At 45.5% G+C, this 20,237-nt stretch overlaps 1 protein-coding gene across 2 annotated transcripts; it reads left to right on the forward strand.

Annotated features, from left to right (window-relative positions):
- The first annotated feature begins 2,801 nt into the window (after positions 1-2,801).
- LOC124115494 lies at positions 2,802-20,114 on the forward strand. 2 transcript variants are annotated; one of them, XM_046476507.2, is made up of 13 exons: positions 2,805-2,979; positions 6,546-6,735; positions 7,531-7,693; positions 8,257-8,472; positions 9,858-10,200; positions 11,021-11,343; positions 12,398-12,690; positions 13,776-13,913; positions 14,979-15,077; positions 15,862-15,953; positions 17,658-17,808; positions 18,751-18,825; positions 19,437-20,114. In XM_046476507.2, the coding sequence occupies exons 2-12, from the start codon at positions 6,567-6,569 to the stop codon at positions 18,777-18,779; spliced, it is 2,016 nt and encodes a 671-aa protein (XP_046332463.1). In that variant the 5' UTR covers positions 2,805-2,979; positions 6,546-6,566; the 3' UTR covers positions 18,780-18,825; positions 19,437-20,114. The 2 variants fall into 2 exon arrangements, with proteins under 2 accessions (XP_046332462.1, XP_046332463.1); XM_046476506.2 differs by lacking the exon at positions 18,751-18,825 and having other exon boundaries at positions 2,802-2,979.
- Positions 20,115-20,237: the final 123 nt, after the last annotated feature.

Consider the following 20,237-nt stretch of genomic DNA (forward strand, 5'->3'; position numbering starts at 1 on the left):
TCAGTGGGCGAGCACACTAAAACCAGCTTTAGTCAGGACTAGTGCGCGCACGCACGCACGCACACACACACAGACAACACAAGACCAGTGGCATTTTGCTGCAGGGTTTATGAGAGAGGAATACGATTCTTTCACCTGCTCTCCCTTTGGAACACCTGAAGTGACATTCGTCCCCACTCGCCCCTTTCCGTAACCTGCAATTCGGCTTGTCCCGGAATAACACGAGTTGGTCCCACGCCAAACGCCACACGCCACACGCCACTCGCCACACGCCACACACCACACACCACACGCCACACGCCACTCGCCACACGCCACACACCACACGCCACTCGCCACACGCCACACGCCACTCGCCACACGCCACACGCCACATGCCACACGCCAAACGCCGCTCGCCACACGCCACTCGCCACACGCCACACGCCACACGCCACTCGCCACACGCCACTCGCCACACGCCGCTCGCCACACGCCACACGCCACACGCCACACGCCACTCGCCACTCGCCACACGCCATACGCCACTCACCACTCGCCACACACCACACGCCACTCACCACACGCCACACGCCACTCACCACACGCCACTCGCCACACGCCACTCGCCACACGCCACACGCCGCTCACCACACGCCACACGCCACTCGCCACACGCCACATGCCACTCGCCACAAGCCACACGCCACTCACCACACGCCACTCGCCACACGCCACTCGCCACACGCCGCTCACCACACGTCACACGCCACTCACCACACGCCACACGCCACTCACCACACGCCACTCGCCACACGCCACTCGCCACACGCCACACGCCACTCACCACACGCCACACGCCACTCACCACACGCCACACGCCACTCGCCACACGCCACACGCCACTCGCCACACGCCACTCGCCACACGCCACTCGCCACACGCCACACGCCACACACCCACAGACCGGGGGAGAAGGGTGTCATCTACATTGACCATCTTTATAAAATATGGATACTTCTAACACGACATATTATATTTTCGAAGACGGAATGTTTTCAGCACTTAGCACATACTCTATATCTCCAGGGCCACACGCCACACGCCACTCGCCACACGCCACACGCCACTCGCCACACGCCACACGCCGCTCGCCACACGCCACACGCCGCTCGCCACACGCCACACGCCGCTCGCCACACGCCACTCGCCACACGCCACACGCCACACGCCACTCGCCACACGCCACTCGCCACACGCCACACGCCACTCGCCACACGCCACACGCCACACGCCACTCACCACACGCCACTCGCCACACGCCACTCGCCACACGCCACACGCCACACGCCACTCACCACACGCCACTCGCCACACGCCACTCGCCACACGCCGCTCACCACACGTCACACGCCACTCACCACACGCCACACGCCACTCACCACACGCCACTCGCCACACGCCACTCGCCACACGCCACACGCCACTCACCACACGCCACACGCCACTCACCACACGCCACACGCCACTCGCCACACGCCACACGCCACTCGCCACACGCCACTCGCCACACGCCACTCGCCACACGCCACACGCCACACACCCACAGACCGGGGGAGAAGGGTGTCATCTACATTGACCATCTTTATAAAATATGGATACTTCTAACACGACATATTATATTTTCGAAGACGGAATGTTTTCAGCACTTAGCGCATACTCTATATCTCCAGGGCCACACGCCACACGCCACTCGCCACACGCCACACGCCACTCGCCACACGCCACACGCCGCTCGCCACACGCCACACGCCGCTCGCCACACGCCACACGCCGCTCGCCACACGCCACTCGCCACACGCCACACGCCACACGCCACTCGCCACACGCCACTCGCCACACGCCACACGCCACTCGCCACACGCCACACGCCACACGCCACTCACCACACGCCACTCGCCACACGCCACACGCCACACGCCACTCGCCACACGCCACTCACCACACGCCACACGCCACTCGCCACACGCCACACGCCACTCACCACACGCCGCTCGCCACACGCCACACGCCACTCACCACACGCCACTCGCCACACGCCACTCGCCACACGCCACTCGCCACACGCCACACACCCACAGACCGGGGGAGAAGGGTGTCATCTACATTGACCATCTTTTTAAAATATGGATACTTCTAACACGACATATTATATTTTCGAAGATGGAATGTTTTCAGCACTTAGAGCATACTCTATATCTCCAGGGCTCGTAGTTGAGTTTGGGTAATTTGAGATCGCGAGAACCATGGGGATGGATCCAGGGGTTAAGTTTTCCGAAATGTGAGCCCCGGGGATACAGAAGTTGTACTGTTAGTCAACATGTTGTATTTCGCCTTCATTGTGTGTAGCAATAGTATTAGACACATAACAAATAATCATCAATTATTTTTCCATCCTTCCCGTTTTGTACATGTGATGGGTTATTCTCTGTACAGAAAATATATCGAAAAACATTTCCAAAGTTGACCTGAATAACATGTATACTATTCAAGCCCGACATCTTTTCCGTTTTGTACTTTTTAAATACAGATGATGGGTAGTTAGTCTGTATAGAACTATACTTTAAAACACCTCAGTAATCTCTACAATCTACACTATCCAAGATGTGACGTTGTCGGACAAAATGGCGTATTCTGTACCATGTGGGAGGTGGTTTTTTTATGATTCTTTCACGTTGCTTGTCAGGATCACGTTGCTTGTCAGGATCACGTACCCGAGACCATTATCAGTTTTCACCATTTACCGGCGGCCGTTGTACACACCGAAATAGAACAGACCCTGTATCCATGCACCGGGCGTCATAAACACAACACCCTTCCAGTATCAAGTACGGTAACTATGACAACAGTTCACACTGTCGTCGTCTCGAGACTCTCTTCTGAAAGTCCTTACTCTGGGTAGAGGAGCCTGTTCGTATACAACAGTCTTATTGCGATCAGGTAAGTGTTGTTTTACTTATGCTTTGAAATATACGTACTATTAATAGGTAATTCAATATATAACGGTATTCAATAAGCAGATATGGCATGCATTGTTTTTAATTTAAGTTAAATCATTGGTTCGGTTCAAAGAGAAATACCATTCTGAAATAGAAGGAAAAAGCGATTTTCTTACCCATATTTTAGGCAAGATCTTCGGAAAGAAGTTTGCTATTATTTCATCTTTATTTCCATCATTTTTATGCAAAATATTCTACATCAATGTTATTCTAAAGGCGACAATATTCTCAATGTAGTACTCATTCGTATTCAAAATATTCATCTAGATAAGGTTATTCGATGTCTTGTTCTGCGGATCAGCTGAAATTGTTCACATTGGAATTATGGCGCACAAAGTACTTCCGTCGTTCCATTATAAATGTATTTTAGAGATCACTCAAAAATATTATTCAGTAATTTTATATAAACTGCCGGGCAAACGAAAGTACAAACCTGAAAAATGGATTTGAACCCCAAATTACAAACGTTATCAAAACGTTACTAGGCTGAAAACAGTTGCCAAAACACGACTAACTTTTGGTCCAAAACACAACTATGATACCCGTATCAAATACATCACCATGAAATAACTAGTTCTTTTCTGTTTCATTTTTAGCCACCGTCAAACGTGGGTGTACACTTTCTTTTGCCCGGCAGTTCCAATTCCATCATGAACTCTAGTTTAATACAAAAAACCCTAACCTTTCGTCAATGTATCGCATCTTAAGCAGTACAAGTGTAATTCAACGAAATAATGTCGACACATTTGTAACATTATAACTGGTTATTAATCTCGCTAAATCGAACTGTGATAACTCGATATATTATTTAAGATGGAACTTTATCGTCCTGGCAGACATGTTTGTGACAACGTAGTCGGATATCAACACTCCGCCCATCTCGAACGAATAACTGCTATATTTGGGCAGTCGTTGTTTTCATATTTGTTGATAATTTTCATTTATAAAAAATGAATATAAGCTCAGAGAAACCACAATAATAGTTACTAATAAATAACACATTTGCAATTTACAAAGGCAACATCACAATGGCAGGTCGAATCAATGTGCGGTGTGAAGAGCCTTCTAAAAGTAGTTGACCGCCTCCGTGGTCTAGTGGTATAGAGCGTCCGCCCGGAGAGCGGAAGGTCCGGGGTTCGATCCCCGACCGCGTCATACCAAAAGACGTTAAAAGATGGTACTTGTTGTTACCCTTTCTGGCGTTCGGCATTAAGGGGCTAAAACAAAGACTGGTCGGCTCGGAGTCAGTATACTGTGTCTGAGTGGGGTATTCTTGTTAAACTGCGGCATGGTATCTCAGTGAGCTAGCACTATAAATCGGCATCAGTCCGGACTAGTACAAGCAGCCACACAAACACACACATGTACATGCACGTCGCTATATAAGTGCAATAATAGTGGACGCGACGTTAAACCCCATTTCACCTCACCACATGCACACCACATTGATACACCACATGCACACCACACACCACAGTGATACACCACATGCACAACACATACATCACATTGATAATCAACACACACAACACATTGATACACCACATGCACAACACATACATCACATTGATAATCAACACACACAACACATTGATACACCACATACACCACACATACGTCACATTGATACACCACATACACACCACATTGCTACTCCCCATGCACACCACACACCACATTGATACACCACATGCACACCACATTGATACACCACACACAACATTGATACATCACATGCACAACACACACACCACATTGATACACCACATGCACAACTTACACACCACATTGATACGCAACATGCACAACACACACACCACATTGATACTCCACATGCACAACACACACACACCACATTGATACTCCACATGCACAACACACAACACATTGATACTCCACATGCACACAACACCACATTGACACTCCACAGGCACTCCGCACACACCACATTGACACTCAACATGCACAACACACACACCACATTTATACACCACAGGCACAACACACATACCACATTGATACACCACATGCACAACACATACATCACATTGATACTCAACATACACAACACATACATCACATTGATACTCAACATACACAACACATACACCACATTGATACTCCACATGCACAACACACACACCACATTGACACTCCACAGGCACTCCACACACACCACATTGACACTCAACATGCACAACACACACACCACATTTATACACCACATGCACAACACACATACCACATTGATACACCACATGCACAACACATACACCACATTGATACACCACATGCACACCACATTGATACACCACATGCACAACACATACACCACATTGACACTCCCCATGCACAACACATACATCACATTCATACACCACATGCACACCACATTGATACACCACATTGATACACCACATGCACACCACACACCACATTGATACACCACATGCACACCACATACACCACATTGATACACCACATGCACACCACATTGATACACCACATGCACACCACATTGATACACCACATGCACAACACATACACCACATTGATACACCACATGCACTCCACATTGATACACCACATGCACAACACATACACCACATTGATACACCACATGCACACCACATTGATACACCACATGCACAACACATACACCACATTGACACTCCCCATGCACAACACATACATCACATTGATACACCACATGCACACCACATTGATACACCACATGCAGACCACACACCACATTGATACACCACATGCACACCACATACACCACATTGATACACCACATGCACACCACATTGATACACCACATGCACACCACATTGATACACCACATGCACAACACATACACCACATTGATACACCACATTGATACACCACATGCACAACACATACACCACATTGATACACCACATGCACACCACATTGATACACCACATGCACAACACATACACCACATTGACACCCCGCAGGCACTACACATTGATACTCCACTTGCACAACACATACACAACACATACATCACATTGACACTCCGCAGGCACTACACACACACCACATTGACACTCCACTTGCACAACACATACATAACATTGACACTCCGCAGGCACTACACACACACCACATTGACTCTCCACTTGCACAACACATACATCACATTGACACACATTGACAGTTCACAGACACATACACCCTCCCCAACACCCCAACTGTTAGGTAAAAGGAAGGTAACATAGGCCTATAAACGACATAGATGTCACTGACACCTTAGCTAATGAAAGTAGCATCTATAACATTACAGTATGCAAGTGAGTATGGTTTTATGCCGTTATTCTACCAACATCACGGCGGGAAACACCAGAAATAGGCTCCGCACATTGTACCGATGTGGGGAATCGAACCCAGGTCTTCGGCGTGACGAGCAAATACCTCTAGGCTACCCCGTCGCCCCTACATCACAGACTCTCAAATAACCATAATCAACAGTTGTTTCAGTTTCAGCTTTTGCCACTAAAGATGTCGTGGTTACTCAAACGTCGGCGTGTGGAGCCAAAGACGTCATCGGAAAAACGCCATTCGGTAGCGTCATCCAACACGTCCTTGACCCCTTCACAACTTGACCTTGCCATTCGTGACCTACTCAAGCTGAACCCCCCAAGGAACAGATGTGAAGAGTTTTGTAGAGGTACAAAGGCCCTGTTCAGTTCGCAAGAAGCAGCAATCGATGGTGTTACAAACAAGTCATCACCCACTTAGCGGCGACCCTTTGATATTGTGGGGGCTGATGGGATTATTCTGACCAAAATAACCTGTTCCCGAAAATGCTGCAAAGATTATTTAAGAAATTCAGAATTATTTCGTATTTTTGTATGAAAGGGTATTTTGACGCACTATTTAATTCAAATGAAATTCACAATGAAATCCCTGCTCTGAAGGAGTACGGGTGGCCCAGTCGTGTAAGGCGCCGCGATTCGCTATGCAGAGTACTTCTGTACTGTTACTGTTGAGATCTTCTTCAGTGATGCCAAGGGAAAAAACTCTGTACTTGCTAATCCGGTATTATCTAGGGACCCGTTCCATTGAGCAGTCTTAGCGCTATGCTTATGATAAGTGTTAATGCATTTGAGTAACGATCGCCTTAGCGCATAGGCTATTGGGACTATTGTTGTTTAACACACTTTTTCTGTTTAAAAGGGGAGGGGTTTGGAGCACGAGTGGCCCTGTCGTCTGAGGCACCGCAATTCGCTGTGCAGAGTTGCGTCCCAGAAAGCTTCGGTCGTGGTTTCGAATTCCGGTTCGCCCCGATAATGTTTCTAGGTTTGTCAGCACCATACCTGTGCGCGTGGGTTTTGCCAAAGTGGTACACGTCTGAGACCTGCATCACTTTGGCCTTTCCTCCCACATTAAGCTGACATGCCGTGATATGACTGGAATACTGTTAAAATCGGTGTTAAAACCAGCTTTCTCACTCTGTTTAAAGGCAACCCAATTACCTCTTCCGGGAAGCGGAAACAGCTGGTCAAGATGGTGTCCATAGTGATGATCCCCGTGGCCGTCCTGACAGGCCTGACCGCCAATACCTTCTTCGCCACCTTCACCAACTACGTCCAGTCGTCTGACATCCGGGCAACACTGCTCTACAGGTACCTGTGTACAAACAGTGGCATTAGAAACTAACGCTACTAACATTCTTACTAAATATTCCCGAACATGAACCTCGACACTGATAAAGACCGTTTTAGTTTCAAGTGGGGAGAATTTTCTAAAAAAGTTTTTTTTTGTTTTTCTGGTTGTAGATATTGAAATTTTCTCTAGTGTCGCGCTTTTGTGATAAATGACTAAACAATCACAAAAACTTGTTCGCCGGTTGCCATTTTAAAGTTCATTAATCGACCTCAAAGAGAATTCGTTTAAGCTCAGGTGCCCATTTCTCGGTCTATAGATTTTTATAGTGTGAAAAGCTTGATACATTAACTAAACGACTTGAATCAAATGTGACAATTGGCTTGAGCGTAGCGTCTCTTAAGATGAAAGAATGGAATTCGATTTCTGCAGACACACCTGTCTTTTAACTGTCCATAAAGAACTGACGTTTCGGAAAATCCATGACGTTAAATAGGACGAAAATGCAGTCCTCGTTCTAGGATTAAGCAGCGCTTGGAACGAGCATTCGATGACTATCTTTAATATCCTATGTTTACCCTAGCGTGGAGCTCGGCAGCGTCATACATTACCTGCAGGAGGAGCGCGACATGAGCGCCCTCTATCTGAGTTCAATCGAGGAGAAGACGAAGAGTTTGCTGCTACAGCGATACCCCGAGACGGACCGGTCGCTGGAGAAGCTGACATTCTGGACTACAGGACCGACGCTCACCAGGACGGAGTTCCAGTCTAAGGACAGGTTTCTCTCCTACCTCAACAGGTTCCTCTCTACTTTATATATTATCATATGATGGTTTCTTAACCTTCTTCGTCTTGTGGTAGAGCGTCCGCCCGGAGAGCGGAAGGTCCGGAGTTCAATCCCCAGCCGCGTCATACCAAATACGTTAAAAGATGGTACTTGTTGTTACCCTGTCTGGCGCTGGTCTAAAGCAAGGACTGGTCGGCTAGGAGTCAGTATACTGTGTCTGAGTAGGGTTTTCATGTCAAACGCCGGCATGGCATCTCAGTAGACTGGCACTATTAAACGGCATCAGTCCGGACTAGTACAAGCAGCCCGACACACACGTGCATGCACGTCGCTATTTCAGTGCAATAATCTTACGTTAAACCCCATTTCACCTCACCCCACCTTAACCTTCTGCGATTACTAAGACGTTGAGGTGGCCTTGTGTTAAACGAGGTCATTTATCAGGGTCGCGTTGCTTTGGCCCAGCGCTATCCAGGGCTGCCCATTGGTGCGCTCAACACCAGGCTGTGGCACAGCGCTGAAGAGCGAAAGTCAGCAACGTTGGGATATGCTTGGCAGTGCCGAGAGGCAAAATAAAAATGACGGCTGAAAACGCCGTTGGGTATGACAACAAAAACATTAGACTGTGTGTCTCTCTCAGGATAAAACTCCAAATGTTCCAGCAGGCGAGGCTTACTCATGTATTACTATGCATCGGTTCCTGGTTATATTGTTTCAACTAATATATATTTGCATAAGGAGTTTGTGAATGCAAATTATCTATCATTGATCAGCACAGGAGGTGCATGTTGCATTATTTATATTACACCTAAATATGGTGTTCTGCTCGTAACATTCACATGCAGATACAGCTGGAGGTAGCACACTGATGCATGGACGGCTTCCAAGCTCTGCCTTGCGCCAATCCCAGTTGCTGGCTAACACAACGCGACCCAGGCTAAAACATTAGTGCTCAAATTGATTCATTCTCAATTCAATTCAAGCGCAGATTATGAAATATCTTTAGCCCGTGATCAACTAAGCACAGCTCACTGTCCAGTAAACTTGGCGCGGGTTTGCTAAAAGTTCTGTTTATGTCACAAAATGCGAATTGCAACACATCAGACGAGCATGGTAAGTACGGAGCAAGGTTTAATGTGAGCACAAAAACATTCTACGTTTTGTTTTATTCTTGGTTTTCACCGCCGTCATATTGCTGGAATGTTGATCAGGCCATACTGACTCACTTGGTGTTGGTGACGTCACTTCCGGCTTTCCGAAAAGAAAGCTATGGTGGCGAATGGGGCCAAGGTATTTATCAAAATAAAATGGAAATTATCACACTGGATAATCTCAAATGTTGTATAAAAGATGGACAATTTACAAGTTAACCTGAACCTATCCTGTCTTTATAACAGACATCGTTATGAGCTGGACACACTCAACCAGACGGTCACCATGGAGCTGCAGATGTACACCACCCTCATCCGTGTGTTCATCACGTGGTTGTATGATGCGGTAACGGAGGACCAATCAGGATCCATCTGGAGGAGTCTTGTCGCCTACCAGGAAGTCATCATAGCGAAGGAATACATGGGACTTGAGCGCGCTCTGGGAACTATTTTCTACGCAACGGGAACCTTCCCTTCCCAAGATGTGTATCTCTGGTTTTCTGAGAGCCAGGATGTAACGAACGCAACCTTCCTGTCTGCAAGAAGATACTCGGATTTGGTCCATGCTCTATATGATGAAAACGTGAACGTAAGTCGTGTTGTTGCCATCACACCTAAATTATTTGTTTCTTCATTTCTTTCTCCTTTGGGGGTAGGAACCTTTTCATACAAAACAGGTTTCCATTTTAGGAACCTAAAAAAACATGGGTGGGGGTGAAGTAAAGATAAGGCTTATGGAATATATCCTAATCAAAGAATTACCAGTTCACCTTTTTATTATCTGTGTCCGAATCTTGTAAAATGATTCAATTTATTTAAAGGAAAAGGGAGGATTTCGACATTGTAGATATACTGAACAAAATAAGTAAGGGATAATGAATATTTTGGGGGATTTGTTGACTGAGACTGACCATACAATATGCAATATCCCCCAAATATCATGATTCCAACTTGTTTTGTTCAGAATGCATGGCAGGTAATGAGGTTAGATTGGAAGGTGTTTAGTTTGGCCGTCGGTAATAAAAGGAAGTTCTGTCATTAAACCATCTCCATAGGTGTGTATTGTGACCTCACATTCATGCCAGCAGACGTTTACAGCACATCATAGCGGTGAGTGAGTCACTGATATGACTTTATGTGAATATATATCGTTTTTCAGCAACCACAGTTGATCTTGATTCTCTGAAGAGAGTTCCGACCCTTTGTTAAGTTAGGATCCGCATTCGCTGATCACGGAATAGACATTATTACGGAGTGGTATACGTCAGGCTTGCCCCAATTTTGTATTTCCTCGTTAATGAAACCGACACGCCGTGATACAATAAAAATACTAACCAAATCGGCGTTAAAAACAAAATATTGTTCACCCACTCTATGTATATGCTCCACATGTTGACATGTTGTTGTAGGGAAACGAGATGTTATTGGGAGTTTTGGGACGGATGAGAGCAGAGATCAGACGGAACGACCTCGAAGGAAGAGGATCTGTCAAGATGGCGCAGTGGTGGTTCAACAACATGACAATCTACATGGATCTGCTGCTGGAGACTCAACAGGAGCTTGCTGTGGAAATCACCCAGATGCTGGACCAGAGGCAGGCTACCAACCTGCAGAAGATGGTCGCCATCTCTATCGTCTTCGTCTGTGTCTTCGTCGTTTCAGCCATTATCATCTACGCTGTCTACTCCCTCACCGACGAAATCCAGAAATACTCCATTACGCTTGCTGAGAGGTTAGTAGCGGAGTGTGTTAGGGAAAGTGTGAGTGAAGCGCCACTTTGGACAGAATTCAGATACGTCTATCACTGGTCTTTTATGTATGTCATAGTATCTGACCCCTGAAGATCCGGGGTAGAATAGATCTTCAGCAACCTATGCTTGCTGTAAAAGGCGACTATGCTTGTCGTTAAAGGCGACTAATGGGATCGGGTGGTCAGGCTCGCTGACTTGGTTGATGCATGTCATCGATCCCACATGCGTGGAACTATGCATATAATATTAATCACTGGATTGTCTGGTCATAAAGCTGGAATATTGCTGAGTGAGGTGCTAACCACAAATAAACAAACCAACAAACAGATAAACACTGATGAAATTATTTTTTTTAAATTAACTGAATTGGCCTAGTCAGCACTCAGAGATTAACTTGATTTTGAACTTTTTAAAATAAAAACATCCATTCGCTTAATACAGAACTGCTGATGGGTATCTTAGACATCTTATCTTTAGAAATCAATAAATCAAGAAGTGTGCCTTTTTCGGCTCAAATTTACATGTCAAACATGCAAGGGGGCATGTGGTTGCAAATTCATTTTTTACCCAGTCTTCATTGAACTAATCAAGGTTTACCCAAAATTACCCAAACACAGATTACTTTTTTACAAACTGTTGCAGGAATGAGTAATAGTTGAGTAGACGTAATCAAATTTAACAACAGTTCTTTCAGTTTTCAAACACATGTAGAACAAGCTCGGTATACTTTCTTTTGCCCCTGAGTATCAGTATGTTTTTTATCGGTAATTTAGCTCTAGAACGGCGATGCTGGTCGTAAATGGATCGGGTTGTCAGGCCTTGTGACTTGGTTGATAGCGTGTCAACGTAACCGACGCAAGGATTGTTGTTCATAATATCAATCACTGGATTCAATAGTCGTGACTATTTACAGCGCTACGTCATGTTGCTGAGTGCGGCATTAAACGCACGCACGCACACACGCCCGCACGCACGCACGCACGCACGCACGCAGCTGCAGCTACACAATACTATTGCTGTTTTGTCATTTCCCAGAACCAAAGCTTTAAATAAGGAGAAGAAAAGAACGGACACGTTATTGTACCAGATGCTACCCAAGTCGGTGGCGGACTTGCTTAAAAGCAATGAGGAAGTGAACGCCGAGAACTACACCGAGGCCACCATCTTCTTCTCCGACATCCAGGGCTTCACGCAGATCTCGGCCCGTAGCTCACCTGTACAGGTGGTGCAGATGCTCAACGGCCTCTACTCCTGCCTCGACGACAGGATCGCCCAGTACGACGTCTACAAAGTGGAGACAATCGGCGATGCCTACATGGTGGTGTCAGGTGCGTGTTACTTTGGTAACGGTGTCAATGGGGATATACTTGGAGGCCGACTTTTTAAAGCTAGGATTTGTGTTAGGCACATGATAGTTTTTCAGTCCCCGTTTAAAGACGTGCATTTTGTTTCTCAGACCCTAACCCTGTCAAGTGAGCTTATGTGATGGCCGGGGACACGGGTGGCCCAGTCGTCTAAAGCGCCGCGATTCGCTGTGCAGAGTTGCATCCCTTGGGCACGCCAGAAACCTATGATTGTGGGTTCGAATCCCGGTTCGCCCCGATTATATTTCTAGGTTTGTCAGCAAAATACCCGTGCTCGGGGGTTTCCCCGAACTGGTAAACGTCTAAGACCTGCATCACTTTGGGCTTTCCTCCCCCATTAAGCTGACACGCCGCGATATAACTTGAATACTGTTAAAAGCGGCGTTAAACCCAACTCACTCACTCACTATGTGATGGCCTCTTTGTCCCTTGTAAACACCAACATCTGAACCAATGGGGACGGTCGGGCAGTCTAGTGGTTAAAGCGTTCGCTCGTCACGCCGAAGGCCCGGGTTCGATTCCCGACATGGATACAATGTGCGAGGCCCATTTTCGGTGTCCCCCGCTGTGATATTGCTGGAATATTGCTAACAACGGCGTAAAACCATACTCACTTACTCCCTGAACCAATGAAGCTAAAACTTCCCATACTTGTTACACGAATGATGACACCCAGATTTGTTCCAGAGGTTCAGATCCGACATCCAATATGGCCGCCACGGTAGCCATTTTGAATAAGACCATTTCATGACCATATGTGTAAATGATATGAAATTTTGTATTTGTTTTGTGCAGGAATCAACACATACGTATTTTGCAATGTTTTATTGTTTTACCTTGTTATTACCATGCGTTTTTCTTTATTCATATAGAAAAAAAATCATATTATGCTCATTTAAGGCAACGGGGTAGCCTTGTGCTTAAAGCGCGTCCCCGCCATGCAGCAGAATCGGGTTCGACTCTCCAGATGGGTACAAAAATATCATTTTTGGTTGTCCCTGCCATAATATTGCTTGAACAAAGACCTGATTGACAAATAATATTTCCAGGCATACCAAAGCTTAACGGCCAGCGCCATGCAGTTGAAATAGGCAGCATGGCCCTCGATCTCCTTGGCAACATCAACCGCCTGGAGATACCCCATCTTCCAGGAACCAAGTTCAAGCTGAGAATAGGCTGCCATACAGGTTTGTTACATTTGTATTATTGTGGTAGATGTGTTGGTAATCTCGAAACCCAGGCGTGTAAGTCTCACTACACACTGTTTGTTATCTTGTTTGTTTAACGCCAGACAACCCAGTGATTGATATCACTAACAACGATCCACACAATTGGGATATGATGACATGCATCAACCAAGTCAGCGATCCTGACCACGTGCACGCGATCCCGTTAGTCGCCTCTTACCAGAAGCAAGGGTGTTGCTGAAGACCAATTGTAACCCGGATGTTCACGGGTTCACTGCGCCCTGAAGGAATCGATTAATCCGCCCTATGAATAGGAAATAATCCCAATTAACGCACATCGGATGTTGTGTCAAAATGGGTTTTTTTCTGGGGTGACCGTTTGCCACTTATAATAAAATAATTCTATAAGAAAATCCAAACCCTTACATTTCAAGGAAGCTTTTGGTTTGTTTGTTTGTTGTTTAACGCCGCACTCAGCAATATTCCAGCTATATGACGGCGGTCAGACAGTCCAGTGATTGATATCATGAGCATCGAATAACGCAATTGGGATACGATGACATGCTTAAAACATTTAGAGAGCCTGACCACACGATCCCGTGAGCTACCTCTCACGACAAGCAAAGTCGCCTTTTGCAGCAAACATGGGTTGCTGAAGACCAATTCTACCCCGGGTATTCACGGGTACAGCTTTTGGTTCTCATAATGAACTACGAGAAGGTGAAAGGATGGAGAGGTTTCAATGAGGCAGTTTTATGGGGTTTGTCCTCAAAATATTGAAATGTCAAAAAAGATGTTTCAATAAATTTGTGGTCTCACATTTCTTGAATTGTCTCTATACTATTCACTTAGGAAGAGGTAAATGTTATTGTGCAAATTGCCTGTGGCCTAATTTCAGCGTGGATTTTATTTGAAATCAGATTTTTTATTTTTTTATTTTTTTTTATCATTTTACCAATGTTGTTGTCAGTGAATGCTATATGCAATTTTGTTTTAAAAAATTAAATGAAGATACCCTTGCTTTACTCTTTCTTGGTGCATGAAATGTGGCTGTGGCACTTGCAGGTTCTGTGGTGGCGGGCGTCGTAGGGACGAAGATGCCTCGATATTGTCTATTTGGGGAAACTGTCAGCATCGCCGCCAAAATGGAATCCCTGGGCAAACGTAAGTAACCTTGGTTTATATCCTCCTAATGCTGAGCGCGAAGCAGGGTAACAACACGTACTATCTTTTAACGTTTTTTGATATGACGCCGCCAGGGGATCGAACCACCGACCTCCCGCTCTCCAGGTAGAGCTATATCCACTACACCACGGGGGCTGTTGAGCCAAAATCACTCACACAATACCGTTTGCATTCATCTCCACAACTGTATCTAACCTTCTCATGTTTCTTGGGGCAGCGGACCGCCTCCGTGGTCTAGTGGTAGAGCGTCCGCTCGGAGAGCGGAAGGTCCGGGGTTTGATCCCGGCCGCGTCATACCAAATGACGTTAAAAGATGGTACTTGTTGTTACCCTGTCTGGCGCTCGGCATTAAGGGGCTAAAACAAGGACTGGTCGGCTCGGAGTCAGTATACTGTGTCTGAGTGGGGTATTCATGTTAAACTGCGGCATGCTATCTCAGTGGGCTAGCACTATAAATCGGCATCAGTCCGGACTAGTACAAGCAGCCACACACACACACACACACACACACACACACACACACGTACATGAACGTCGCTACATAAGTGCAATAATTAAACCCAATTTCACCTCACCTCACCTTCTTGGGGCAGCGGGTTAGCCTAGTGGTTAAAGCGTTCGCTCGTCACGCCGAAGACCCAGGATCGAATCCCCACATGGGTACACTGTGTGAAGCCCATTTCTAGTATCACTCGCTGGTAAAACTATACTCACTCACTCTTATGTTGTGATATCATAAAATACTCACGAGTTTATATTGTAGCGAGTCGCATCCATCTCAGCCAGACAACCTATGACGCTCTACTGGGAAGAGACGGATTCCGACTTGAGGAACGAGAAGACGACATGGCCAGGGCAAGTATTGCGTCTTCACATCCTCATCCTCATCAAGCTATCTGTATTACGATTCGCTGTGCAGAGTTGTGTCCCTTGGGCACGCCAGAAACCTATGATTGTGGGTTCGAATCCCGGTTCGCCCCAATTATGTTTCTAGGTTGTCAACACCATACCCGTGCTCATGGGTTTCACCGAAGTGGTAAACGTCTGAGACCTGCATCACTTCGGGCTTTCCTCCCACATTAAGCTGACACGCCGTGATATAACTGGAATACTGTTAAACGCGGCGTAAAACCCAACTCACTCACTCACTCACTATCTGTATTATCTGCGTGACCAAAATCTGTGTTTGAAATTAGCATATGCAGATACATTTGTTCTCCCTTCCTGTAAATCATAATGAAAAAGCAATTGACATCATCCAAGATGTTCATCAGTGTAGAAAATCCGCTTTACTCACTAAGATCGAACATTCACTGGTGTAGCATGAGGCGTGTTATCAGTATTACGGGACACAATTCGCTTCATTCTGTTGATAGACATAAAACATATCAACATCTGAAAAGATGCTTAGCTTAAGTTTTCTTTTGTTAACTCTCTATAAAAATTATAACATTTTTCATATGTAAAATCTTCATGTAAAAAAAATGAATGAAATTTAATTCGAAAATAATCCCTGCATGTGAATTATGTGAACAAGCATCGTGATAATATCATTTTATGTTTTGTTTGTTTGTTAATTAGTTTGTTTGTTTAACGCCGCACTCAGCAATAATATTTGTAAATAATCGAGTTTGGACCAGACAATCCAGTGATTGACATCCACAGCACCGATCTACGCATTATGTGACAATGTATGCATCATCCAAGTCGTGGGGCACGGGTGGCCCAGTCGTCTAAGGCGCCGCGATTCGCTGTGCAGAGTTGCGTCCCTTGGGCACGCCAGAAACCTATGATTGTGCGTTAGAATCCCGGTTCGCCCCGATTATGTTTCTAGGTTTGTCAGCACCAAACCCGTGCTCGTGGGTTTCACCGAAGTGGTAAACGTCTGAGACCTGCATCACTTCGGGCTTTCCTCCCACATTAAGCTGACACGCCGCGATATAACTGGAATACTGTTAAAACCGGCGTTAAACCTCACTCACTCACTCATCTGTCGTATCATATCAGGACTTCGTATTGTTCAACTAATCCGCTGGGCAAAAGAAATTTTACATTTGAAAACTGGATTTGACCAAAAAATATTGCAAACCTTATCAAAAACGTCATGAGGCTGAAAACAGTCGCCGAAACACTGCAAAGTTTAGATCCAAAGCACAATTTTGATGACCGTATGAAATACATCACCATTGTTTCTTTATTTTTTCGCAACCTTCAAACGTGAGTGTACAATTGTTTTTTACCCGGTTGTTTACATGAGTTTCCAATAAATATAAGCGACACCCCTTCCACAGCCGCAAGAAATCTCTGCTAAAAGCAGAGTCGATTGTACGATTCCGACTATATAATGATCATGTGTATGAATCACTATCTGATAGTGATGATACCAGGTGTTCGTCAAAAGGTGAGCGTATCCGGCCAAAACACACGCGGCGTAAAAACATACGCACTAACGGACTCAATTTTTTAAATGAAAGAACGTGGTGTCCCCCGCCGTGATATTGATGGAATATTGCTAAAAGCGGCGTAAAACCGTACTCACTCACTCATCCACTTTAACAGCGAGACCGGGAGCTGCAGATGTTCTTCAAAGGCTATGTTCACACCTACTGGTTGCTGGGAAAGGAGGGGATGCCGAGTCGCCTCTCCAGCAACGTCGGAAAGGCATCGACATCCGAGTCCAGTGCCAGCGAAGAAAGGATGCACCTCGATGGTGAGTTGTCTTCAGATAAAGGAACTCTAGGCTCGGGCAAAGTGGCTATGTCGGCAAGATTGATTCAAGTCATTCTTACATTGTGTGTCTGTGACTTCAAATGTTATGATTTAGATAAATCTCACAGTTAATGACAACCCTCATTACGGAATGGTGTGTTATGTCGTTTTAAGCCATCATTTTTTGAACTATGCGATATCGGCCTGTAATAATCGAATATTGACCAGACCAACGCAATCAGTCACAGACACTATCCACCCGATTCAAATGTCTGTTGGTTCTTGCCACAAGCGGGGCGGTCGGGTAGCCTAGTGGTTAAAGCGTTCGCTCGTCACGCCGTAGACCCGGGTTCGATTCCCGACATGGGTACAATGTGTGAAGCCCATTTGTGGTATTCCCCGCCGTGATATTGCTGGAATATTGCTAAAAGTGGCGTTAAACCATACTCACTCACTCACTCTTGCCACAAGCATGGAGCACTTGGGACCCTTTCTACCCCCAAACCCTCACTTAAGAGGGTTCAATCTACATTTCACAGTAAATATACCGTATTTGCCGTATAAAATCCTAGACCAGTCTGTAAGTAATCCTTATAGGCTCCCCTACGAAAAGGTACATGCCAGTCCCAATTTTCTTGCGTTCGTTACATAAAACAGTTTCCAGTACTTCCTGGAAACTATTTTCGAAAACATATGTGTTTGTTCACTACCACTGATCACTGAAAATATATTTTTAAGTAACTTCTTGTGTATGATCTTAATCAGCACCCCTTTGTCAGTTATCTTAGCGTCCGATTCACAGCCATTCTCAATGCATCTATTTTCACAAGGGCGAGTACATTGTCAATGAAAAGTTGCAGTGAACGTTTCGCAGGATGCTAACAACTGAAAAATACCTTTCGCAAGATGGGATGTTTATACTTGAAATTTGTATCCCCCACAGGTAAAGAACATGTGTGGGAGCAGCATTGATGCCTTGCTGCGTCTGCGTCTGCGTCACCGAGCGTCTGAACGTTGTGTACGTTAGAAGCATGCAATAATAAGTATACACCTCTTGGGCTGATACAGAGGGGGGGTGCGGGGGTGCGCACCCCCACCCCCCCCTCCCCCCCCCCACCCCCCCACCCCTTTTATCTCGAAAAAAATCTTTATTTCTGTATAAATTACCACCAAAGACAATAAATAGATCTTAATTGTGCACCCCACCACCCCCCCCCCCCCCCCCTTTTCAAAAAAGCTGTATCCGCCCATGCACCTGGATTCGTCACTGTAACTTTTCAATAATTCAGGAATTTTGGTTTGTGCGAATCTTTGCTTCGAAAATGTTGTTTACTGTAACAAAGGGTGACAACGGTATGTCGAGTACATCGAAAACATACTTTGCCATATTAACTTTTGCCAATGTTTTCTTATTTATATTTTCATCTGTGTACATATTTATTGTGTTATTTTGTTTCTCAGTAGTAATTTATTCCAGACTTTTCATGATGGTGTGCCTTTATTTGCTTTTTGTCACAACATTTGAACGGGCACATCATCATCATTATCATCATCATCATCATTATCATCATCATTATCATTATTATTACTATCATCATCATTATTATTATATCTATTATCTTTTGACAGATGATGTTCCAGTACGAGGAAAGGCAGTTATAATTATGTAACATGGCGCCCAAGAATACCATCCTCGAATTCTTAAATGGTTGTATCTCTAATCCTATTGTGTTTGATTAAAATTTGCTTCTCAGTATCACTGACAGAGAAATGGGTAAGAGTCACAAGGCCCTTATTGTTCTTGTGTTATTGACAGCTTTTGATGATGAAAACGTTATGAAAATCCAACGCAGTGTGATAAAAGTGTTCAAATGGCTGACGACTATCATTTTTACCTTTATTATATTTAGGCGGTGGGGGTAGCCTTGTGGTTAAAGCGTTCGGTCGTTGTGCCGAAGGCCCGAGTTCCATTACCCTCATTGATACGATGTGTGAAACCCATTTCTGGTGTTACCCGTGGTAATATTGATGGAATATTATCAAAAGCGGTGTAAAACCACACTCACTCACTCTATTAAACTGTTGCATGAATAAAGGTGGGTTTATTCAACGTTTCGGAGAGTCGAATCAATGAACATCTCAGTAGGCGTAATTAATGCACCTGTCCTCTATTTACACAATGATGGTCAGGAGGCACGGGTGGCCCAGTCGTCTAAGGCGCCGCGATTCGCTGTGCAGAGTTGCGTCCCTTGCGCATGCTAGAAACCTATGATTGTGGGTTCGAATCCCGGTTCGCCCCGATTATGTTTCTAGGTTTGTCAGCACCATACCCGTGCTCGTGTGTTTCATCGAACTGGTAAACGTCTGAGACCTGCATCACTTCGGGCTTTCCTCCCACATTAAGCTGATACGCCGTGATATAACTTGAAT

The sequence above is a fragment of the Haliotis rufescens genome, unplaced genomic scaffold (assembly GCF_023055435.1).
Source record: "Haliotis rufescens isolate VD_foot unplaced genomic scaffold, xgHalRufe1.0.p SCAF_13, whole genome shotgun sequence".
NCBI classification, from domain to species: domain Eukaryota; kingdom Metazoa; phylum Mollusca; class Gastropoda; order Lepetellida; family Haliotidae; genus Haliotis; species Haliotis rufescens.

What these genes read in the sequence shown, in the direction of transcription:
- LOC124115494 (XM_046476506.2), top strand. Translation starts at nt 6,567, where the DNA reads ATGTCGTGGTTACTCAAACGTCGGCGTGTGGAGCCAAAGACGTCATCG. An exon ending in TCCATTACGCTTGCTGAGAG is followed by an intron (nt 11,344 to 12,397) that starts GTTAGTAGCGGA and finishes GTCATTTCCCAG; the next exon opens with AACCAAAGCTTTAAATAAGG. An exon ending in TGCCTACATGGTGGTGTCAG is followed by an intron (nt 12,691 to 13,775) that starts GTGCGTGTTACT and finishes TAATATTTCCAG; the next exon opens with GCATACCAAAGCTTAACGGC.